Here is a 25,635-nt window from a genome sequence, read left to right as displayed (position 1 = left end):
CAATGAGCGTCTCATCGTTAAATTGCTCGATTTTTGAATGAAGCTTGGTGTCCATTCTCCTCAAACGGGCATGAAACGCATCAGGTCTCGGCTCATCTGCGACTGAACTGGTTTTGTTTTCTTACCAGCGAGTCAGTTGTCGGGTTTTTATCTATTTTAAACCTCCAGCTGACCGAAGTGTCTCTGAGCGAGATCTGCTGTCAGCGAACCGACCGATCTTTGACACGGACTGCTGTGGGAACAAAACTTCTCTCTTATGTCTCTTTATCCAGCAGAAATACCAAACTTCCCCATGTTTTCTTCATTGCACTGCAATGGATTTGGCAGCTATATATATATATATATATATATATATATATATATATATATATATATATATATATATATATATATATATATATATATATCTCTGTGGGAGGGATATTTTCTACCCTGATAAAACGAGAACGTGATACCATCAGGGCAGGAAACAGCTCGTCGACAGATCACAGAGCGATCGGTGTCTGAAGAAACAACATTTATCAACAACCTTCACGACTTCACCAGCCAGCGAGATGTTTCGAGCAGAGCTCGAAGACAGCGGGAGGAGCGCTGGCTGGTGGTCGTTTCTCTTCGCTGGCTGGGCGGCTAACGCTAACTCGCCGACCTCCTGTCGGGATCTTTTTCTACAGATCAGAACAGTGTTGGTCTGACAAAAGAAATCTTTCTTTAACGTGTCTGCTGCAGAAAGTCATCAGCGACTCTTCTGGCAGGTACAGCAGTGCAGCTCAGCAGGGTTCAGGTGCTCCAGGTGCAGACAGGTGTATCTAACTAGTGGTGGCTGGCGAGCAGTTCGTCCAGGTCGGCCATCCACTCCTGGGTGCTCTGACCCTTCAGCAGGGAGTCCACCAGCTCGCTCTCCCCGGCGAAGCTCCCCGACGCCACGTTGTATCCAAACGACACCTGCTGCTGCTGCTGATTGGCAGTCCTGCTCACCTGGTATCCTTGGTTACACTGCAGTCCCTGGCGGCTGTTGCCCTGCGGCTGTCCGAACGCCGCCAGGTCGGGGAGGACAGCCTGGTTCTGATTGGCCTGTTGTTGTTGAGTTTGCTGCTGATTGGCCATCGGCTGGCCGAGGCTTTGAGGGTTGGGCGGCGCCCTCTGCTGGGCGGCTGCCATGTTTGTCTGCATCATCTGCTGCCCGGGGTTCAGACCTCCCATGGGACGCCCGCCAGGGTTTGCACCAAAGGGTGCAGCGCCAGGCTGCATCTTGGGAATGCGAGGCTGCTGCTGCATGTGGAAGGCGTTGGGGGGGTTGCTGAAGGCGTTGGGGGCAGGCCGCTGTTACTGGAAGGCGGCTGGCTGGCCAGCTGTTGCTGCCAGGCGGCGCTCTGGGCGCCCTGCATGCTGCCGGGCATGGAGCCGGGCAGGTTGGCCCCCATATTGTTCTGCATGGCGCCCGGCATGCGGGCGGCGGCGGCCAGCTGCTGTTGCTGCTTTAACATGGCGGCGTTGGGCTGCGCCTTCAGGTGCTGCTGCTGAGCCAGAAGGTTCTGCCTGTAGGAGGCGCTCATGGGTCCCAGAGACTGGCGCTGCAGGCCGGCCTGCTGGGGCGGGTGGGGCGGGTGATTGGGGTGAAGGTTCATGTTGTTGTAGAGCACCTGCTGGACGTCCACGCCGGCCCCGCCCCCTCCGCCCCCGCAGGACGACAGACTGATGTCCGCCTGACTCGTCGCCGTGGGCGGAGCTACGCCACCTGCCGGGCCACCGCCCTGACCCATGTTCATACCCATCATACCTTGGTTCTGAGGGAACATACGCTGGGGTCCAGGGGCGGGGCCTCCCATGGAGCCGACGCTGCCCATTGGCTGAGAAGAAGCTGCGAAGGAAAAATAAATAAATAACAAAATCATTTATTTCAGTGAAGTAAAGCTGCAGCTAACGATTGTTTTCATTAGCGATAAACCTGCGAATTAATTTCTCAATTAAACCGTTTTATCTACAAAATAATTTTAAAAAGTTTCCCTAAATCCTGTGGGTGAAGTTTATAACAGTTTATAACATTTATAACAAAACAGAGAGCAGAAAACCCTCACAGAGAAGCTGCAACGAGACACTGAATAACCAGTCATCAAAACAGTTGCTGATTAATTTTCTGCCAATCAACTAATCAATTAATCAGCTCTAATGAGAAACATGAGCAATCAGCTCCTGCTTCCTTACTGAGGAAGTGATGGATTAACTCCCAACAGGAAACGTTGGTGCTGTTTTTTTTTTACGTCTTCCTGTGAAGCGTTTTGTAAAACAAGTTATTGATCCAGCAGTACCGGAAGCTGTTTAACGATTATTTCACCGATCCGTCGTCATTAAGCGCGGAGGATGTTTAATGTGGCAGCTGTTGAGCTGAACATTAGAGCAGCAGGAGTTTGAGCAGCTGTCGGGACAAACGGACTGAACAGTTATTTACCATTCAAATCAGCGGCGAGCGTCATTTACACATTCACCGACAGACTGACTGTCCCGAACGTCACAACAACAACAAGCTGGTCCACCAGTATGCTAATGAGACAGATCTCATAAACCAGCAGCTCTCGTGTCGACCGACCGTCGCTCATCATTATTTTAAAACGAGATCACGCAGGTACAGGGCAAACCTGAAACTGCACACTGATTATAGTTCAACAGATGTTTTTCGTGCTAGAAAAAAGTGTTTTCTGAGATCTATACTATGTTTTCTGTTGCACTAAAGCAGAGAAGATATTCTTCATTTCAAGTTGAACACAAATAAATAAAAACCTGAATGTTTAAAACCTCAATTTCCAAGGAGAAATGAATTTGTTGATTTTATTACAGTTATGTTTTGATTTATTTTTAACAGTTTTCCTTGCTTTTAGTGTCATTTCAGGTGTCATTTTTTTTTTTTTTTTTTTAGTGATTTCAGAGCACATAATTTAAAAGACACAATAACATTAAATTTACATTAAATCAATGGATCAACCAATCAATTTTTCTGAATCTTAACAGCTGAACTCAGTAGAGGCAGGATGACCGTTATTTTGAAAGGTAATTAATAATCAAACTCGCAGCAACAACCTGAGTGTGATGTGAGCAGCAGGAAACAGGAGATTTTAAATCAAATGTTTCTAATTACACCAGTACATATCTCAGCAAATAGCTTTTGCATTATTCTGTAGCACAACGAATTATGCAAAAAAAATATATATATATATCAAGGTTTGTCTGAAATATCATGATTTATATCAGTGAAGGTCTGCAGAATAAATTCCTCCTGAGACTTTTTCCCCGAACTGAACGTGAACCCTTCAGCTGGCTGAAATATAACCGTGCCGGCACTGTAACCTGCTGACGTCCACACTGTCATCCTGACTGAGCGCTGCTTAAAAACAGTACAGGTTTGATCGCGAAGCCGAAGGACTGAACGAGACTCTGAAACGTTAAAGTTCGGCAGTTATAAACGCTAAATTAAACAACCGAACGTAGGAAATAAAACTTCCGAGACCCGCAAACCAATCAGAATATTGCAAAGGAGGTCAAAGATCTGAGATTTCACAGGTAAGTTGGGTGACATGACGATAAACCATGAGGTGTTCGTTTCATGATATTGATTTGTTATCCATCAGATATTTCTATACTGTCTGCACTGAGGTATTTGTCCTTTAATGTGTTGGCCCTTTGGAGGCAATGCAGCTGATCAATGAGCAGAACTGATTTCATGATGGATTAAAAATACTATAAATCCTTCTGTCAGGCCATTTGATGTGTAAACTGTTTCTCAAATTAAAGTCCAGAAGATTTACTTTATCGACACGTACAACGTATAAAATGAAACCGCGTAGACAGTGATGGATAGTTTTGTTCATATTAGCACACCAGAGTCTGTATCATTTGACCTCTGACCCCTGAAGTCCTTCATACCTGTAAACTGGTTGACTGGCTGCTGTGGGAAAGGGTTCTGATTGGCCGGTTGTCCCGGCTGGTCCTGGTACTGTGGGGGAGGCCGGGTCAGGTGCCGCTGCAGCTGCTGGTCCTGCTGCCGCTGCTTCTCCTGCACAGACGCAGGACAGCGTAAAACTAATAGTTCAACACAACTGCCGTCAGAAGAAATTACTACACTTTAAATTATATGAAATCAGCATTCAGGGCAAATGGGCAGAGGTGCAAAATCAAAAACAAAATATCAAATGAGACACAAGGCTGTTAAATTGGCTGATAACTAGGGATGCACCGATATATCGGCCCATAGCCTTGTTGACTGGCAGCGGCCGATGTTCATCTGTCGTGTCGCACCAATTTGCGCTGGCTAAATTTTGTGTTGTATAAGCAGCTGAAAAGGCTTTTATTTTTTCAAACAAAGAATCTTTTATAGGTTATATTAAAAAAGGCTGTTTAACAAATCTGTATGACTGAATTTATTCTCATTCAAAAAGCTGAATGACTTTAAAAACTGTTCAGTTATTTTTTTAAATAAATGATCTCTTTGCTTCCCTGGCACAAAAAGGGGGAATAAGCAACAACAAAAAAAACAACATCGGTACCAGAATTTCACAATCGGTGCGTCCCTCCTGGTAACGAAACCGATCAAAAAGGTGACTGACTCGGCCAAACGCTGTTTAAAGCGTGATAATAATAATGAGCTTCTAGTCGAGGTTCGTTTAAAGTTAGATATTTAGCAGCTGGACATTACAGTGTTTTCCTCAGGAACCTTTTTAGCGGTGATGCTGTGAGTTGTCACCAGTGCAGTGCCGCCATTATCAGGCGCGACATGAGGGAGAACACGCGGCTCAGGTGGGAAAACATGTCGGACGCTCAGCGGGCGAACACTGTGGCTTCAGTTGCATCAGCTGTGACATGACGTCCATAAACAAACAGCTCCCTCTGGTGTTTACAGGTTGGCACAATGTTTTTCTTAAAGCTTCACATCCACCGAACTGCATCACTGACTAATTTATTATCTGTTTGTCTAATAAAGAGAAATTAAGCGACAGGAACGTCTTTCCTGTTTGTTGTTTGGCTAAAGAAACAAACTCTGCAGAAGAAGATGACAAAGCATATTTGGATATATTACGCGTTACCCTCAGGAACGGGTCTCGCCACCGGGAGCTTCCCGCACAGATGCCCGTAATGAGCCCTGATCATCTGTTACCATCAAGATTCGGATACCGATTCGCTATTTTACAGAGAAAACATTTTAAATTTATATGCATAACGTAAAGTAACGTGTTACCGGTACCTGTTCGGCCATGAGCTGCTGTCTCTGCAGGTACTGCTGCTCCAGGATCTGCTGCTGATGCTGCTGCTGCTGCTGCTGTTGTTTCAGCGCCGCCGCCACAGCCGCCTGGCTCAGGTAAGCTGCGTTGCCGTGGTTACCTGCCATGGCGTTCGCCCCCGGCTGGGCCGCCATGGCGTTGTTTCCGGGCGCGGGCGCCATGGCGTTGGCGGGGCCCGGGCCGTGCGGAGGAGCGGGGTAGGTGTTCTGGTCCTGAGAGAAAAGCAAATCGAGAAGTCGTGAATGTTTCCACCAGCGAGGGGGGGGGGCAGCAGAACCCGGACCAGACGTATTAATCCAGGGTTCACACCAGGACACAAACAACTCCATGACTTTCCAAAACCAGGACCTGAATCTGTTCCTCGTTACTCTTTTAAGTCTTTGAAAGTCAACCGTATGTAAATAATTGGAAATGATACTTTCCGTATTTCTAAAAAAGGCCGAACGGCCCGGTCGATGAACGGATGGTTAGTGGGTAAATGGCGTGGTGGGTGAAGAGAAGGCGGCCTAACGAACAGCAGACTTTTTTTAATGCGCTGCCAAGCGGCGGCAGGCTGGCGCCGGACATTAACCATTAACCTACGCCGTCGGCGCTTTTAGTGCCGGACATTAACCATTAATCCTGCTGGAGGAAATACCGGGAGAACCGCCGACCCCGCTTTGATTTCGAAGCTCGGAATCTAAAAGTCAAAGTCAGTTACTGTCAAGCCCCGAAGGTGTTTCATAAATAACATTTATTCATATTATAAATAATTTAATCTACACAAATTGTCAAAAATAAAAGAAAAATTCCCATTACAATTGACAAAAGTCTTGATGAAATGAAAAGTCCTGCATTTAAAATCTTACTTACCAAAAGTTAAAGTACTCATTATGCAGAATGTCAGAATAATATATATTATAGGATCATAATTATTGATCCATTAATGTGGTCATCACTTTAATGTTGCAGCTGGAGCTCATTTCAGCTACTTTATGTACTGCTGGCTGGGTAACTAAAGTTGTCTAATAAATGTATAAAGTAGCATAAAATGGAAATATATAAATATCCAAATATCCAATATACAAGTACCGTACTTGAGTAAATGTACTTAGTAACTTTCCACCACTGCTGGCGGTGCTGTATGGAGGCCTAACGGGACAAAAACAAAAAGTTTGTTGAAGTTTCAGTGCTCATTGATGATAAAGTGCAGCAGGAACAGAGCGTCCCGTCTGCCCAGAGGAAGAACACAGGCAGGAGCAGCTATATTTAAATACAGATAGAGAGAATATGAAAGGCTGCTTTGTCATTGCCTCCCTTCACCCCCTCCCCGTGAGCCTTAGCAACCAGCTGCTTCACCAACACACAGTCAGAGGAGGTTAAAGCGTGGGGCCCAGGCTGGGGCCTCCCGCTGCAGCCCGACTTCACCTCCACGCAACACCACAGACACTCAAACGGCTCTGTACTGGTCTCCGCCCGCACCTGTCGGGCTAAAACCAGTGCAGCTAGCCGCGGGCCGGTTTGACGCGACACTTAGCGTGGACGTCCGTGCCACACAGACACCGATTCTTAACGGGTTTTAAAAATCACGCTAGCGCCACCATCAGGACGCCATGTGTACACGCACACGGAGAAATATACAAAATGTAAAACGCCGAATCCTTTAGATGTTAATGACGCCACGACCTTTCCTACAGCGCCACCCTCAGGACAAACCTTACGATCGATCATCAGTATGTTGTTTGAATTTTTTGCCTTTAAACGCAACAGGAGTCTGTATCATTAACTTCCACTTTAACGGGCGTTTTAAGTGCTTTCATAGCTCTCACTTCAACTGCTTTCATCTACTATATCAAGCGTCTCCTGAACTAATTTTTATTCTTCAACAGACAGTTCAACTGCTTTCACCTCTTGCACTTTAACTGACTTTTAACGGCTGTGTAGTGTTTATATACCAACTGACATTTTAACTGCTTTCACCTCTTAACTTTTCAAATCAATCAATCACACTTTATTTATATAGCATCTTTCAGACAAATCAAATGCAACTCAAAGTGCTTTACAAGGCCAGATCAAAATTTAGGATATAAAAAATGGATTTAGAGGCTAAAACAATCAAAAACTAAAAAACAAAAATAAAAGATGTATAGTTAAGATAGTAAAACAAATAAACAATAAAATAAATAGATAATGATAAAATACGTATAAATAATAAAATTATAAAAAATACTATGTAAAAGTCCGTACAGATGGGTTTTTAGTTTACGTTTAAAAGTGTAACTGTCCTGGTTCATAAACTGAAAGCATCTCCGAGAGGCAGTCTGGTGCAAGGCCACGTAGTGCCTTATAAACTAATAAAAGAACTAACAGGTAACCAGTGTAAAGACTTTTAAACAGGTGCAATGTGCGAGTCAGCATTTCTTGTATTGTGTCGCTCAGAGAGAGAAACGGCCTCACGTTGCTTTTGCGACGCCCCGCACGTGAGCTTTGAAACCGCAATCCGAGTCAAAACCCACTCGTAGGTTTCCAGCTTCTCGTCTTGGGTCGAGTCCCGGCGTGTTTAGTTCGGAGTTTCTCCCTCTGAGCCTTTGAACCGACAATCGGCTCTTCTGCTTTATCCCGGTTGAGCTGTAAGAAATTCTGTGACATCCAGGTCTTTATATCTAAAATACAGTTAAAGCTGACGGTTCCACTACTTTCATCTTGCTCTTTAAGCGAGAGTTGATCTGCTTACACTGCGACACTTCCAGCTCGATTAATCACAGTTCAACTGAAACCTCTTCCTGCATGTCATTTCGGCTTGTTTCACTGATTGCGTTTAGACTGCCACTTCAGCTTCTCTTTTATTATTTTAACTATTTAAAATGTTTAAAATGCGAAACAGCATGTTTATCCTTTTCTAGTTTCTTTAAGTCAACGTAAAAAACAACCTGCATCCCACATTTATTGCCACTTTTCTGTTGCTATTCTTCAGGCTCCGGCACAAGACGACGACATCATTATTAATCCAGCCTACAAAGCTGTGATTGGCTCGGTTGTTTTTCCAAGTGTGTGTGTGTGTGTGTGTGGGGGGGGATAGTCGTCTGGTGCCAGGCTAGCCTATAGGGGGCGCTGGCAGGACTTTACACAGTTAGCCGGGTATTGGTTTTGTTCTATAGCAAATCTTAAAAGTTACCTCTCTTGGTGCAGCCAGGTTTTTGCAGGAGGCAAAGTTAAACGCTATGAAAAAAGTTCTCGCCTGCTCGGACCAGCAGGGCTCACGCTCAACGACAGCGAGACAGCGGACCGGAGTCGGCCAAGTCACGTCCCCACCCCCACCCCATATGTCCCGTCTGCCTACGCAGAATCTAGAGCGTAACAGTGAAAGAAAGCTAAATGTCTCTAAAGTAGTCGCTGTGTCCAGACTGAATCAGCCAGCAGGAGACTCTGCTGCTGCAACAGACCCCCATTGTTCAGGCTCCGTCATACATCAGTCCACCACAGCTGTGTGGGACTGTGGAACTGGGTTTATTTATTAGACAGCTTCTCAAGCCCACTATATATATATATATATATATATATATATATATATATATATATATATATATATATATAATCAATAATATTAAATTATATATATATAAAAACTTGGTCCTTCACCCTTCGCAGGTGGTCTCGTCCTTCGAGCTCGGGTCGTCTACCAGAGGCCTGGGAGCTTTGCTGTTCCCAGTACTGCACTCTTCTGGACCGAGATGTCTGGTGGGATCTGCTGTAGCCACTCCTCCAGTTTGGGGGTCACTGCCCCGAGTGCTCCGGTGACCACGGGTACCACTGTTGCCTTCTCCAGCTCTTCATATATATGTAATTTAATATTAATGATAACCCCCCCAAAAAATAAGCCAGGAAGTCTGTTCTATGTAAGTAAGAATTCGGTATAAAACAGTTTTAAAGACTTTGGAGAAACAAGCTGCAGACCTGCTCTCCTTTAGTCAGATGTGGGGAATGAAGCGGTACGAAGGCCGTTGTGCGTGCGTTTGTGCGTGCGGCGCAGGAATGTGCTGCCGGCCTGGTTATGAAAGCAGAGCACGAACACTGATCAGTTTGTACAGTTGTTGTTGTTGTAGCGCTGCGATGCTACAGTTAGCATCTGCTAAAGTTGACACAGAGAAAGTCAAACCTCCCAACAAGAAAAAGCCTTTAGTCAAATTCTTACTCTCATCCACAGATTGTTAAAAGTAGGATCAACTGCACTGCGTAATTAAAAAATGTGAGAAATGTTTGAAATGTCATGAACTATTCTTCATAACAAGGCTGTTTGATGTTATGACTTACACGGTAATAATAAACAGCGCTGATACAGAGTGGATTACCCTCGTGAATTAAGGTAATCATTTATCATGATTATTTAACAACAGCAGCATATTTTCCCTGCACTCGAACACTTTAAATTTACAGAGAACTGCCTTCTCTCGCACACTGTACAATAAAACTACAGAACAAATTAAAACACATTTCAAATGTGCACATCATTAACATTAACGATGACATTGCAAATGCACTCTGCAGATGCAAAAATGTCAATTTCCAAAACCATAAATGCGATTATTATACAATTGTGGAGCCCTAATATAAAATAAAGTCAAGCGAAACTTCATAATATTTCCTCAAAGAGGTCAAGAATGAACCTCCGTGCTTAAATATAAATTTTATTGTAAATTTACACAATTCTGTCTTGTTCTCTTCATAATTTCAGCTGGTAAGAAATTGTCATGTGGCTTGTAGATTTTTGACATTTAAAGTTTTGTTAATGTGCCAACGGGACGACGCCGCGGTGTCCCCCGTGACGGCCTTCGTGTTTGTTCGGTGATATTTTAGAAACTAAAATTAACTGATTTCAGTGATGTTTCTCTGGATAAATGTCACTGAAATTAGAAGCAAGTAAGGTAGACGTGAGCTGACGGCGTGCGGTTAGAGAGCTAACCCTGAGGCAGTGGCGTATGTGCGGCGCTGCAGTGAGCGTGCTCCTTACCTGCGTGTGTGGTATGTGCTGGCGGAAGTTCATGCTGTTCTTCTGTTTGATCTGTTGCTGCTGTCTGAGCAGCGTCAGCAGGGCCGCCTTGTTCTGGCTCTGGGTGTTGGGGGGCCGTGGCGGCCCGGGTCCGGGCCCCGCCTCAAAGTGCGACAGAGGTTTGGTGTTGTTGTAGTTCAGCATGGCGGCTGAGGCCTGAGCCCCAGGCGCCGGCGGGTGGCTGAGAGGCGGCCCTGGAGTCGGGTGACCCAGCATGTTGGGGTGTCCGGTGGGCCCTGGCATGTAGCTGCTGGCCACCGCCTTGGGAGAGCCTTTGTTGGGCTGACTGGGCATCAGCAGCTGCTTCTGGGCATTGGGGTTGAAGTCCTGTGGGTACAGGGAGGGGCTTGTGGGCTTGTCCATACCAAACGCGCCCCCTAGTGGGCTCTGAGCGGTGTTGGCCATCTGGGGCCAAGGTGGGGGGTGGGCATGGGGCCCCTGGCTGTGGAACTTGGCCCCCGGCTGCGGCTGTTTGTGCTGCAGCTGGCCGTGGAGGTGCTGGGCTCTCTGCTGCTGGGCGGCCAGCTGCTGGAGCTGCTGGGCGGGGGACAGGTCTTTGGGCACCGGTGGTCCCGGAGGGAGAAGGTGGTTGGGGGGAGGCTGAAGCTGCCTGGGGGGAGGACCCGGCTGGGATGGGGCCAGAGCCGGGGAAGACGCGGAGGAGGAGGCGACAGGGGAGCTGGTGGGGTGAGGAGGCGGCCCGGAGGAGGTGGACCTAACATGAGGGGAGCCGGTGCGAGAGTCCTGTTCGAAGGCCACTGAGGCCGGGGAGAACTCTGTCTTAACGCTGACCAGATCTGGAGGAAGCAGACCCTGGGACGACTGGCCCCCCCCACCGCCTGCTGCTCCTCCTCCTCCCACCGCCCCAGCACCGCCTGGAGTCGGTGCCAGCTCCAGAGGGTCTTTGCGGTCCTCGAAGCCGTCGTTGAGAATGTCCTGGATGTCCTCGTAAGCCACAGAACAGTTCAGCTCCTCCATCAGCTCCGTCCACTCCTGCTCGTTCAGGTTGAGGTCGGGGAACAGGCTGTTGTTGCCTCCTCCTGACGGCGGCATGATGGGCAGGATGTCATCGGGCTCCTGCTTCATCTCCTTCAGGTGGAAGTCTGAACCCGGCTCCCTGCCGCCGTCCGTCGACTCCCCCGCCGGCCCGTGGGTCCCGTTAGAGTTCAGCGAGTCGCTGATGCCCAGCTTGGAGTCCAGCGGGGAGCCGTTGGCGGTGCCGTTGTCCAGACAGGCCTTCTTGTTGGGGGGGAAGCTGTCGCTGAAGCCGTTGACCTGATCTCTGCTCAGCGGAGAACCAGCGCTCTCCAACTTCCTCTTCACCGTCTCCTGCAGCTGGAGGAACAAACAGAACCGTCGAGATTTAGTAAATCACCATGCCACCAACACCGCGTCATAACGAGGGTTCAAACCCCAACAGTGCTGAAGTGTCTTTGAGCAACAAACTAAATCCCTTACAGCTTCAAAAACATAATATATATTAAACCACGTTAACAAGGAAATGTGATTTAAACTTGCTGTACAGACATATCTAAGCACTGGACTTGGATACTTAAACAGATTATTAGAAGACACTGTCAAAACTTTACTCCGTTAAATTAAAACTTTCTTTGTCAAATGTTATTTTTTATTTAACTGAATCTTCCTAGTTTGAATCTGTCTTTATTATTGTAGTTGTTGTGTGACCCCGATTAATTCCTTTAACTATTTTAAGGGCTGCAACTAACAATTATTGTCATTATCAATTAGTCGGCTGCTTATTTTCTTCGTTTAGCCTAATGACCGTAACGATTTCTCAGAACCCAAGGTGTCGCCTTCAGATGTCTTGTTTTGTCCGACCAACGGTCCAAAACCCAAAAGACGTTCAGTTTACCATTAAATAAAACAGAAAAAACAGCAAATCCTCACATTTGAGAAGCTCGTTTGGCCTTTTTGCTCAATTTTCAAAAATAGTTTGATTAATCTGATCATTTTAGGAAACTTTTTCAAGCTACAATTCCAGTTGAAGTTCACAATGTCTTAATATAGATATCTGCATCATGAAATGAGGTTATTTGTGCTGAGAAACAAAAGGCAGCTGTTGAATTATGACAGAATTTTCTATTTCGGTATCTGCAGGGGCGGTTTTCCGTCTGCAGGGGGCGCTGCAGCTGAAAGGACAGAGCCGTGAGGGTTGAAGCCAGCAGGCGTTGGGGTAAAAAAGCTGCTGCCCTTAATAGAATCGGCTGCAGGCGGGCTTACATAATGCAGATAACAAAGAGCTTCCTCAGAGCAGTCAGCTGATCACATCTGTCCGCTCTGCAGGCAGCACGACCCACCGGATCTGAGGGGAACATTCACAACTTCCTCCACATCAGCTGATCCTCACACGCTTTCACCGTGCGGTTATCAAATGTTCCCAACACCTGCAGTCTCCACGGAGAAGACTCAACAGGTGAAGCTCTCTGACCTCAGAAGCCCCCGATTATATTGTCTCAGTTTTATGTGGCTTCCTCTAGTACACAACACAGCAACTATTAGCAGATAGCACGTCTGGGCTGGTGCTGTCTATAGATCATTGGGTGCCTGTTATTTTCAAATGACAGCAGGTGTTCAGAGTGTTATATTTGGATATATAAAAAAGGTTTGCAAAGCTTTTTATATATCCAAATATATAAAAAGGTTTGCAAAGCTTTTAAAGTCTCTAATCTGTGGACGTTTAATGTAACCAGACAAAGAGTCTGCAGCCATGCTAGTGGCTCTGTGAGGGTGTACATAGGCACAGCAGTGCTAAGTGCTAACATCATCATGCTAACATGCTCATAATTACAACAACAACAATAATAATAATAATGTTCACCATGTTCACCATCTTAGTTAGCATGCTAACATTAGCTGATTAGCAGTGAACACAGAGCGCAGCTGAGGCTGATGGGAGCGTCAGCAGCTCTGCAGGTGTTCGGTCAGAAACCAAAGTGTCGGACACGTTAACGTGTCGACCTGATGGTGGCGCTAGATGGAAAGTCAGAGGATCAGCAGAGTTATTACAGTTCATCCTGAGGGGAGCATGAACGATGAAGCACGTCTCATCACAGTCCAGCAGCTGCTGATGCTTCAAGTGGCAGAAAGACATTTCCATCCTAGAAGCTGCTAGTAGCTGAAAACGCTGATTCTAAAGTTATTAAATGTGATTTAAGTAATTCAAATAAATATACACGATGGAATAAAACAGTAACTAACCTCCTGCCTGTGTAACAGAGAACGTGTCCTCAGATAACCAACGTGTTTATTAAAAGTTAAATGAACAAACGCTGAACTGTTATCAGTATCTGGCCTAAACGGCATCAGAGGTGAAGAAAGACAAAGACAGACAGAAGAATATTTAAAAAAAAAGTTGGTCAGAGTTTCAGCCTTGCGAGCGGAGCGGCGTCACAGTGTGGAGAAAGGTGACGTCTTCCCCAAAAATATGCTGAGAATTTCCTGATTAGCCTGACTGGTGCCAAAACGGCACAACAAAACACTCGGACAGACTAGCTGGCCAGTAGCTTCTGAATTCTGGCCAGTAGCTTCTGAAACCAGCAAAAATGGTTTGGATTACAAACTGCATAGAACTTGAACTGTATGCAGACAGACCCGGTCCTGATCAGGCCCGAAAGGGGAAGAAGAGGACTGGACCCCCAACCCCGGCAGCACTGGCGCCTTGCTCTGGGGAACTGATTAAAAAGTCAAAAAATAGGAAAAAACATAACACAAAACCTACTTTTGTGTGACAGATATATATATATATTTTAATCATTCTTTCACATATTTCCACCTCATATCACAGATAAAAACACCTGTGTGGGTAGAAGACTTTAAAAAGAGGAATGGGTCGATGTCATGACTTTCAATGAGAATCAGAAATACTTTATTAAGCTGACGGATCCACCTCGTATTCTCAAAGTGAGAGGAAAAACCCAAATCAGAGGCAAAACAGTCACTCATTCAAATTAGCGAGTTTCAGTTGGTTTGGTTTCTCACTTGCCTGCTGTCTCTCTCTCTCGAGCACACTCGTTTTTAAAAAAAATAATAATTTCCATCTGTAGTTTCAATCAAAACATAGATGATTTGTGAATAAGCACGTGATCCTACAAAAAACACTCCAGCATCTTGTGATGCGTTTTCCTGTTGTGGGTGTTGCTGGGATCAGCTGTTTGACTTCGGTACCGCTGTGGACTCACATGGACTCGGAGAAAACCCTCGTTTGTGTCCCAGTTCCACAATACAAACAGACTACTATACAGTATACTTTATACAATCTTTACATTATACTGTTTTGGGTTTTTTTTGCAGTTAGTTAGTGTACAAAACATCTACATACTTTACCATCTCATACCAACAGGAAGTCGCCGCTGGACTTAAATCAAATTGGAGTATACTTCATTTCGAGGGGGGGCACACTACATACTTTTATTACCGCCGTGATTCTGAGCCGAGAGTCGGTAGCGACGTTCACAGCCTGGCAGTGATACTGATACTTGCTGCTTTCGGATTAAGGTGAGCCAGGTGAGTTTCCCCCCCCCCGAGGGCAACAGCTGCAGAAACAAAGTGATGACTCAGCTCTTTTTTGCTGACGTAACGATTATGATTATAATTTCTCCCCGAACAAGAGTTTGAATTAATGTTGTGTTCGTAGTAACAGTCAGGGGGCTGATTTTGGCCGACTCCGGTGCGTCCCTGCATCTACAGCTGCCACGAGACCGAACGTTTAATTAACTAACCGAAAAAATAAGTACGCCGAAGAAACCGTCATGCAAATAAAGATGACTGGAAACGATAAAAAAGGCCGGGGGTGGGGGGAGACAGGGTAAAGAGTCACTGATGGACAGATAGCGAACGAGCGTGTCTGCCCCGAGGAAAAGGAAACTCTAGTGACTCAGCGAGCTTAGGCTACAGTACTGGTTTGGTTTGTGGGGGGCAAAGCCACAAAGCCACTGCACTGAGCACACCAGTGGCATTCTGGGTATTTACAGACAGCTGCACCTGTCAGGTAACACTGGACTGTAGTCATTCAGCTGATACTGATACTAGAGCTGGTACTGAAACTACTACAACTAATACTACTACTGACACTGCTTTAACTAGTGATACCACTGTTACTAGTACTACTATAACTAATACTACTACTACATCTAATACTACTACTGACACTGCTTTAACTACTGATACCACTGTTACTAGTACTACAACTAATACTACTACTATAACTACTACTACTACTGCTTTAACTAGTGATACCACTGTTACTAGTACTACTATAACTAATACTACTACTACTACTACATCTAATACTACTATAACTACTACTGCTTTAACTTGTGATACCACTGTTACTAGTACTACTACTACTGACACTGCTTTAACTACTGATATCACTGTTACTAGTACTACTACTACTACTACTACTACTGGCACTGCTTTAACTACTGATACCACTGTTACTAGTACTACTACTACTGACACTGCTTTAACTACTGATACCACTGTTACTAGTACTACTACTACTACTGACACTGCTTTAACTACTGATACCACTGTTACTAGTACTACTACTATCGACACTGCTTTAACTACTGATATCACTGTTACTAGTACTACTACTACTACTGGCACTGCTTTAACTACCGATACCACTGTTACTCGTACTACTACAACAACTAATACTACTATAACTAATACTACTATACTGACACTGCTTTAACTAGTGATACCACTGTTACTAGTACTACAACTAATACTACTACTATAACTACTACTACTACTGCTTTAACTAGTGATACCACTGTTACTCGTACTACTACAACTAATACTACTACTGGCACTGCTTTAACTAGTGATACCACTGTTACTCGTACTACTACAACTAATACTACTACTGGCACTGCTTTAACTAGTGATACCACTGTTACTAGTACTACTCTAACTAATAAACTGAGACTACTACTGTCATTATTGCAAGTAACGCGACTAACAACAGCGCCCCCTTCAGTGAAACAACTGTCTCTGTCCACAGGGAGTTTACAGGTCAGAGGTCAAAGGTCAGAGTGGAGGCAGGTTCACTACATCACAGACGTTTCGGCGAGGTTCAACAAACAAGAATCACTTCTGAAAGCAACCGAGCCGACGTTTTAGGCCTGAGACTTAATCTAATACCTTAATCTAAGACTCCGGACCCGTTTAGAGTATTCACTCTAATGAAACTACTGCAAAGCGCTTAAAAAATGAGTTAACTGAAGTAATTCTTACTGTGATTCAAACTGTGCTGTAATTACAATAACTAGTCTTTAATAAGCTGCAAAGTAACTGAATTATAAATTATTCTTATATGTGTGTTAACGATTTAGCAGCATTTTTCAGCTCCGATCGACCGAACCAACAGACACACATTACGTCTTTTCAAAAGGCGAGCTGGACTCTTTGTCAAGCGTCAGGTTGGCTCTTGCGTTTGTGGCCGTCGGCCGTTAGTTTCTAACTTAGTATTTAACGTTACGGCCTTTTACCTTTTCAGTCGACAGAGTTACTAACGTCCAGCAGTGGATTTGTGGGATTCGCAGTGAAAACGCTCAGGGTGTCTTTGGAAATGAATTAAAATGGCTGATTCAGAGAGTTGGAAGTTAAAAAAAATGACAACTTGACCTCTGACCTCAGCAGTCCCAGGCGGTCCTGGTCCTGGATCTGACTGTCCTCTAACGTTACAGCGTACACAGTAACAGCAGATAAACGCTGCTTTGTCTTTGAGAGCGTTAAAAATAGGCATTAATCGAAAAAATGAGAAGGCTTTTTATTTTTATTTTTGCAGAATGATGAATAAAGCCAAGGTGAGTCCGTTCGGAAGATACTGAACGCCTTTGTTATGGCTAAAACAAGCAAGTCTGCATATTTAACATCACAGTCGAACAAATAAAAGACTTCTGAGTGTCTTCAGGAATGACCCATCCCGGGTTGGCTGGCTCTCGCCGTGCCACAAAAATTCGAAACATCTCGTGTGTTTACGTCGGCTTATCGTATTCCGAGTACACGTTTTCAGGACGAATGTTTAGTTTCATGCACTGAAATCCTCGTTTTACAGTACGGTGATTGGTATTATTTGACTTTTACTGTGTTTTTTTGTTGTCTATTCTTCTAAACACTCAGTAACACCAGACCGACGTGTCAGCAGGCTGATATTACAGATTAAAATCAGTGTAAATATGTTGGCAGGTATGCAAACAAACTGCAGGACATCAAGTTCCTTTTTTGTCTATATGTGAGCTGTATTTTTAATGCAACTTTAAAATACTTTCAGCTTACTGCTCAGTAAAATATCTTGGCTCGGTTCTTATCTTTGTCACAACTCTTTAAAAAGACCAAATTTGAGGGCTCATCACCAAAAATGTATGTTTGTATATATGTAAAAAAGGCAATGTGCTCCAATATACTGGTGGATAAAATCCTCTACCACGATATATATATATATATATATATATATATATATATATGCAACTTTACGTCATGATGTCGAAATATGTCACGATGTAATGAATCTTCCGTAAAAGCAATTAAGAAAATCGATAATGGACAAAATAACCAGACAGGAATGTCTAGTTTTAGCTGATCCAGCTAATTTAATACCTTATAAATCAGCTACTAATACTGCCATTAAGGAGTCTGCTCACTTATTTGTAATATTGCCTACAAATGGGGGATAAATACCACCTTTTAACGCTATGGCTCTCATTTCCCAACATATAATATATATCGGCATCAGTATCGGCCTCTAAACTCTCACATTAGCTGAGCTCTGGTTGTGAAAACATTCAGTATTGGTTTCAGCAGCGGCAGCGTAGCCTTTTGACCTCCGGTTAGCGTGACATCACTACAGAGAGAGGCCAATCGCAGCTGTGCAGAGGCGGTTTAGCCCCAGCAGCGACACAGAGCCTGTTGTCGACACGGAGCAGAGTGTGAGCGAGGCGTTTCCTGACAATGTGAGTATTCAGGACCAACACGCACAGTGATGAGTCAGCTGTGAGGGGGCGGTGGGGGGTTTCTGCTCATTCTGAGTCACCTCTCAGGACTCCAGTCAGTGTTTGTCCCCGCCGACAGCGGATTCACACCGAGAAACACACTGACTCTAAACCAGTTACAGAGGGTGGAGCGCTCCTGTCCGGGAGGACTGCTGATATCAGCTACACACTGTGGAGGTGTGAGCCTCCACAACCGCTTCAGTGCTCCTTCTCATGGATCCTCCAAGCCTTCTCAGAAATCAGAAATCCTTTATTGATCCCCGAAGGGAAACTCTTTGTTACAGCAGCTCGCCTTTACGTCAGTGCACACAGGAGAAAGTACTAGCAAACAATATAATACACTATAAAACAGGTCAGAAAATAAATGAAGTACCAGGTGGGTATAAGTATAAGATAAAATAAGTGTGAAGTACCAAGTGGGTTTACCGGTTGATGATGATAATACAGTATAATAATATAAGTAATAAGCAGTGGTGCATGTACTGTCGAGTTAAGTGTAGCTTATTGAGATTATTAAGATATTACACAGCAGTAATGGAGGTATATAATATCAATATCAATAAATAGGAAAACTAAATATTGCACGGGAGTATTAACACAGAATATTGCACAATTATTCAAGTATTGCAGAGATGTTAATGATCAATGTCCAGTTTAGTGACTTCGGGTCATACAGACTGACACTTAGAGGGAGGAGTTAAAGAGTCTGATGGCCACAGGCAGGAATGACTTCCTGTGGCGCTCTGTGGTGCATTGTGGGGGGATGAGTCTTCCGCTGAAGGTGCTCCTTTGTTTGACCAGCACGTCATGGAGCGGGTGGGAGGGAGACGCTGTCCAAGATGGCGTGTAGTTTGGCCAGCATCCTCCTCTCTGACACCACCGCCAGAGAGTCCAGCTCCACCCCCACAATGTCACCGGCCTTACGGATCAGTTTGTTGAGCCTGTTAGCGTCCGCTACCCTCAGCCTGCTGCCCCAGCATGCAACAGCATACAGGACAGCACCGGCCACCACAGACTCATAAAAACTCTGAACTCTGTTTTGGAAGAGCGGCGTTCATCCCTTCAGTATAGTCGCTCATTTTGTTGTTGTGTTGAACGGCCTCAAGAAGCCCTAGAAACTCTTCGACCGACACGGGACCCCTGCAACCTTCTCAGTGACCAGGAGAGGCCTTTTTGTTGTTTTAGGGGGCGGGGGTTACTAGCTTTATCTGTGCAATAACCTCTAGTATACTTGATAGGGTAAGATTTGGATCAGATTAGACATCACACCAATAGGCCTATAATTTCATTTTGCATGTGTGGACTAGCTTTAGCCTCACGTCAATGATCTGCAGCGTAAACATTACACAAGGAAGCGCCGTGTCCCTCTGCTCCGTCACTGAATTTACCCTTTGTATGAAATGTGTTCTGTAAATAAGAGTTGCCTTGCCTTGAATGCAATCCATGCAGCACTTATTAGAAAACCTTTGTACACTACACGTGTACAAAGTACGCGGCAACGAAATGCAGTTTAGGTCGAACCAGAAGTGCAGGATATAAAATATGTGCATAGGTGCAGGACAGAGCAGTATTATGGTGTCCCCCACCAAGTAAGACCCGGTTTCCTTCGTACCAAAGAAAAGAATCGGATCCATTGTGAGCGTAACATCACTACAATAAACACTTTTTTTTTTAAAAAAAGGACCCCCAGCACCTCCTTAATTACCACCAAACATCCGTTCAGAGAGCGTCCACGTCGAACCGGTTGAATCAGTAAACGCACCTTCTCTTTTTCCACTATTTCATCCTCGTTAAGTTGTCTGACAACCGAAAGAGAAAAATGCAAACTATATTGTGAATAGTATATATTTCTGCGGCCGTGAAATAATGATTTGGTCGTCCTGCTGTCCGTCCCGCTCCTCACCGGACGTCGGCTGCGACGCAGTTTTGTCGTTTGTTAACTGAAAAGCGGCCGAAGAAAAAAAAAGAGATTTAGCCGTTTTTATGTTGTTGGGGTGTTTCACGGCGGACTCGGGTTTCTACAAAAAACATGAGCACGGCATTTTAAAACGTAGACGTAGTCTCGGTGGCCGTCTGAACGCCCTAACGTTTCTCTCTGTAGGTCGGTTTGACAAATGGTCTGAACACAGTTTGATGTAGAAAATCAGAGGTGTAGTTTTACAACAGGTAGGTGTGGTCCTGATGTAGACCTGCAGCCTGTTTGGGGTCTTGAGCTTCAGTTTAAAACCTGCTAAATCCCACCGGCAGTCTCACCTGCTGCGAGTCTCCGCTATCAGATGGACTTTGGACTCTTCTACAGTCCACTCCTTTATAACAGCTGGGTGTCTGGTGACACACACACACACACACACACTGTTCTCAGGATACATACAGAAGCTGTGAAGGCTTTAATAGTCCGTAAAACAGCGGAGGAGTAAACCTAAATACCAAACGGAGAAACCCTTTCGTACTTTAAAACAGGGCAGAAACAAGCAGACGTCATTTACATTTAACCAAGAAATGACTGAAAATACTGGCACTTGAGTCGTTTTCGTGCGAGACTTAGACACATTTATCTTTGCACGTTAAGATTTTCTATCGGAGACATGAGATGAGCTCTTTACATATGATGCTTTAGTAAAGTTTTGGAGTTTGACTTTAAAAATAAAGAGTTGCGTGTCAGTAAAGCGAACATGTTGCACTGACGTAAACAAACACGAAACAGCATGAGGAAATATTAATAACGTAAGACTGAGTTGTTGGCTACTGCGAGTACCTGCATTAAGACCCGTCAATGAATTTGGGAGCGACAGCAGCTTTTAATACTGTGGTGTGAAGTTCGTTGGTGGGCTGGGCTACTGTTTGGTTTAGCTTCGGCTCACAAGCACACGTGTAGGGCTACAAACCAAAATAAAAACGCCCGAGAACAAGAATAAAACGGCCACTGCAAGTTCTCAGAGCCCATTTCAACTGTCTGAACAACCGTTTCAAAACCCAAAGTGAGTCCGTTTAAATGATGCGATAGAGGAAAGCCACGAATCACAACACTGTAGAGTCTGAAACCTGCATATAACAAATTAGTTCAATGACCAACTAACTACTTATTTTCTGTAAATCAGCTAACTGGTTAATTTAGTTATTGTTTCAGCACCAATACCGCAATAAATACCAAAACAAAAAGGGAGGCCGGGGTCCAGAGCAGGTCAGGATTTGGTGTCTCGCTGAAAAACACTTAAGCAGTCGTGAAGGCGATGAACGTCACCAGCTTGTGTCTGTCAAAGCAACCACAGCGAGACTGAAAGGAAACACAGACGTCATGTGACCAGACAGCCGCAAGACACTTCCTCTGTCAATCACTGAAGCTGTACACACACACACACACACACACACACACACACCCACCAGTGGTTTCAACTGAGTGATCAGCAGCTTCAGCACAGAGGCAGCGATCAATCAGTGTGATCAGCTGTCTGACCTCAGCGAGCGTGTCTGACGTTCACAGTGGAAATGGTTCGTAAACTAACTAACTGCCAGTCACACCGCAAACTGACAGAACAAGACTCCTTCACATGCCGTTAGACAAATATTCAGAAGTGTTTTATCTTCATGTTATTTGTCTTATTGATCCAGCCAGAAATGTTCTTGGGTTATTGATAGTCTTCTCTGTGTATATATATATATATATATATATATATATATATATATATATATATATATATATATATATATATATATATATATAAAAAAAGTGCAGTGACAAAACTGTGGTTCACACTTCTCATGTCTTACATTAGCGTGCTAGTCAATGCTTATTTAAGCTAACACCTGATCTTTTTCTATTGCTTTTTGAGTAGCGTATACTTTGTACCACTTTAAATGCAAAGTTAAATAATCATAAATACTGTACACACTCGAAAAGACGTCTCCAGTAAAAACACTGAAACAATACGTGGCTAAACGGGATGAAGAAAATCACATAACGCCCACCTAGAAGTTAACGGATTTGCATTCAAAATTAAAAGTAATCTTCTCATTTTCTGTGTATTTAACTACATTGACACTCAGTCGTCAGTTTATTATTATTATTATTATTAGGTAAATCTAACTGCAACTAATACAACAGCCCTGCATTAAATCCCACAGCCGTGAAGGTTATAATGTTTAGTTTTTTGTTTGAGGTGTTGATTCAACATTTGGAGGACGTAGTTTGTGCTGCTGTTGTGTTGTACAGAGGAGTTTTTTAATATTTAGCCATGTATATTAGCCTAAAGTGTTGCTTTTCTGCATTGTAAACTAATAAAACATACAGCAAAAGGAGACTACTTTCAACAATGAGTGTAAACCAGTTTCTCTCTAAATCGCCCCGGGGTGGTTTGGGCCACATTACCACCCACTGATGTCTTGCCACACACAATCATCTTGCACCATCATTATCGTAAGAAACACTTTGTGATGGCACTGTGAGTTACACTGATTCCCACCACTAGTGCAACACTGATTAGAGCAATCTGAATCCAATCTGTAAATGCCACAGAGCAGAAACAGACTGCCACTCTGAACGCTGCCTAAAAAAAGCAGCTACAGCTGTCTCTCCTGGTGGTTTATTCATGCTGCAACATCCAGTCTGTGTCCAGTGCTCACTCACCGCTATCAAGGTGCTGTTCCGGCTCTGCTCCGCCGCCGTCCCTCCGCTCTCCCCGAGCTCCGCGCTGCCGCCGCCGCCGCCGCCGCCGCCTCCGCCACCCGGCGCTCTCTGGCCGGCCTGGTCGCCGCTGGGCTGGGGCTGCCGGTGCTTGTTGGACCGCTTGGCTTTGGCCTGCAGACAACGCTGGTGTAGGGCGAAGGTCTGCTGCCTCTCCAGCTCCAGTCGCTCCAGCGTCGCGTTCTCGTAGCGGCTCTCGCAGCTGTTGTGATGCTGCCGGAAGAGCTCGATCCTCCGGCGGAGCCTCTCCATCACCGCGCTGTGTCGCGGTGTAACAAAATCCGCCATCATCAATAAAAGACTTGTAGTAAACTCCCGGCTCAGGTTTCGTCCATAAAATGCTGAATTTGGCTCTTTTTTTTTTCACTCTGGGCGTCTATACACCCCCCCCTCGCCCTCTACAAAGACTCCTGTGCTGGCTCCATGGAGGCGACCTTTGTCTTGCTAATGGCCTTCAGTCACAGCGGCACTCACTGCCGAAGAGGAAAATTAAGGTTTTTGGGTGTAATACCACTCAGCCTCCTGATTTTACTCACAACCCAAGCGTGTACTATGAACCGCATTATATATATATATATATATATATATATATACACACACACACACAACAGCTCATTTAACTTGCTGTGTAAGACAGAAACACTGGAGTCTTGCTAGAGCCACACACCGCCTGAGTTTTAATCAAAAACACAAACCCCCGGTTTACCCCCGTGATATATGAAAGCAAACTACTGTTTTGTACAAACCCTTCAAAATAGTTTACACTACATTTCCAATTTCAAAAATCAATGAACCGATGTGCTGTCTCGCTATCAAACCGACTCCCGTTGAGCTAAGTTAAGTTAGCACATTCCTCCACTCAAAAATCAAAGTTGAAGCGTCGAAAACTCCTTAAAAAAAACTATCTGAGCTGCCATTAAAAACACGCTGGGTTGGAGCTAGCTCGCGTTAGCCTCCGACTTCACTGCCATTTATCTGTTAACGTTAATGTTACCTTCCGTGGCAGCATCGTAACGGGTCTCCAACTCGTCTGAAACTTTATTTTGCTCAAGTATTTAAGTAGTTAGCTTGGTTAGCAGGGGGTAAGAGCTAAGCTGGCTAGCGCTGGCTAACAACTTGCCCTCACAAACTTGGCAGCAATTACTCAGTTAATGAACACATTTTTTTTTTTAAATCAAAACACTACAGTTTCATAAACTAGAAAACAAACGACAAGACTTCACAGAGAAATGAAGCTTAGTTAGGTTTAAATTCACTTACTGTGAAAGCGTTGCTGTCCGCTCTTCCTACAGCATCTGTCTAGCAAACAGCTGATCCTCCGCCTCCTTGTAGCCGTTAGCCGCTAGCTGCTAACACTATGCTTTTGGATACTATGTTTTGGATTAGCTCGGGCTTAGCTGGCTGGCTAGCTAGCTAGCTAGGTCGCTAGCCTGAAACATATAAATAAAGCATCATACTTTAAATGTATTTCTCCCGAGCTGCCGGCGCGGATAATCCTCCCCCTGGCCGAGCCCGAGTCGGGATATGTCAGGTTTTACAGCGGAGAACGGATTCGTCAGTGAGAACGGGCTAACTCTATTCCTCTGTGCTGTTTCTATTGTTTTCCAGCGGACAGGCAGGTCTACGCCGCCATCTTGGAAACTTTCTCTTTTTTTTCCATCAGCGACAGGAGGAATGTCCCTGCTCCCGCCTCACCGATAACTGACAGCACAGACAGCCAATAAGGAGCGAGTATTTGGAGGAGGGGGCTTGGTGATTCAACGGTTGGGAATCATGAAAAATCAGTCGGAAGAAATGATTAACTGACAACAAACGTAAGCAACAAAAAGCTGATAATTTTTCATCGTTGGTGATCAAATTTCAAATTCCCGCTGTCAATCATTGAGGAGGATGATTGACAGCAAGAATTCGCAGAATCAGTAAAAAAAAAAAAAAAAAAAGTTTCGCCCACTTCCGGGTTGGCTTCAGTTCCAGTATTTCTGTGTGTATTTTACATTTAATTGTTTCTTTGATTTGCTCTTTTTTGAAAAGTTTGAACACGATCCGTCAAAATTAAAACTTTTAATAAGTCAAAGTGTTGTCAGCTAACTCAAGATTTACTTAAAAAGTTGTAATTTTGACTTAGTACTACATGATTTTGACCTTGCAAATGTGATTTGAACAACTGCCTGTGGAGATTAAGCTTCACTTATCACACCAGAGAAAAAAAAACATAAAAAAAAAAAAATTTTAAAAATTTAAAAAACTGTGGGCAGCATCATAATTTTGATTAAGTCAAACTTGCCACGATAACTTTAGTTTTTTTCCTGGCAGATATGATCTTCCACGTCTATCTGCTGCTGTACTGTGGACACTAAAAAACTCACTTCAACCATGACGAGACATTGATAATTGTATTAGCATTTATCAAGTAGACTACATCTCCCATGAGCCTTAGCTAATCAAAGCCTCATGGGAAATTGATGGATCAATCGGGGTGAATTGAGTACAACTGCTTTAAAGCTTCTGTTCCCAGCGGTGGAAAGTAACTAAGTTTACTCACAAACTGTACTTTAGTACAGTTTTGAGGTACTTTGAGTATTTAAATTTAATGCTACTTCGACTCCGCCACATCTCAGAGGGAAATACTGTACTTTTTTA

At 44.4% G+C, this 25,635-nt stretch overlaps 1 protein-coding gene across 1 annotated transcript; it reads right to left on the bottom strand.

The window, feature by feature from the left end:
• Nucleotides 1-396: 396 nt before the first annotated feature.
• On the bottom strand, nucleotides 397-24,365 carry maml1 (mastermind-like transcriptional coactivator 1). The gene is given in 7 exon segments (XM_044206029.1): nucleotides 397-1,313; nucleotides 1,316-1,858; nucleotides 3,916-4,045; nucleotides 5,231-5,479; nucleotides 10,255-11,628; nucleotides 22,939-23,468; nucleotides 24,256-24,365. Coding segments are annotated over 6 exon segments (3,147 nt in total). The 5' UTR covers nucleotides 23,287-23,468; nucleotides 24,256-24,365; the 3' UTR covers nucleotides 397-810.
• Nucleotides 24,366-25,635: the final 1,270 nt, after the last annotated feature.

This window comes from Siniperca chuatsi, linkage group LG8 (assembly GCF_020085105.1).
Source record: "Siniperca chuatsi isolate FFG_IHB_CAS linkage group LG8, ASM2008510v1, whole genome shotgun sequence".
Taxonomy (NCBI): Eukaryota; Metazoa; Chordata; class Actinopteri; order Centrarchiformes; family Sinipercidae; genus Siniperca; species Siniperca chuatsi.
Note: the sequence above shows the minus strand (reverse complement) of the source record. Positions and strands in the feature narration are given on the sequence as shown.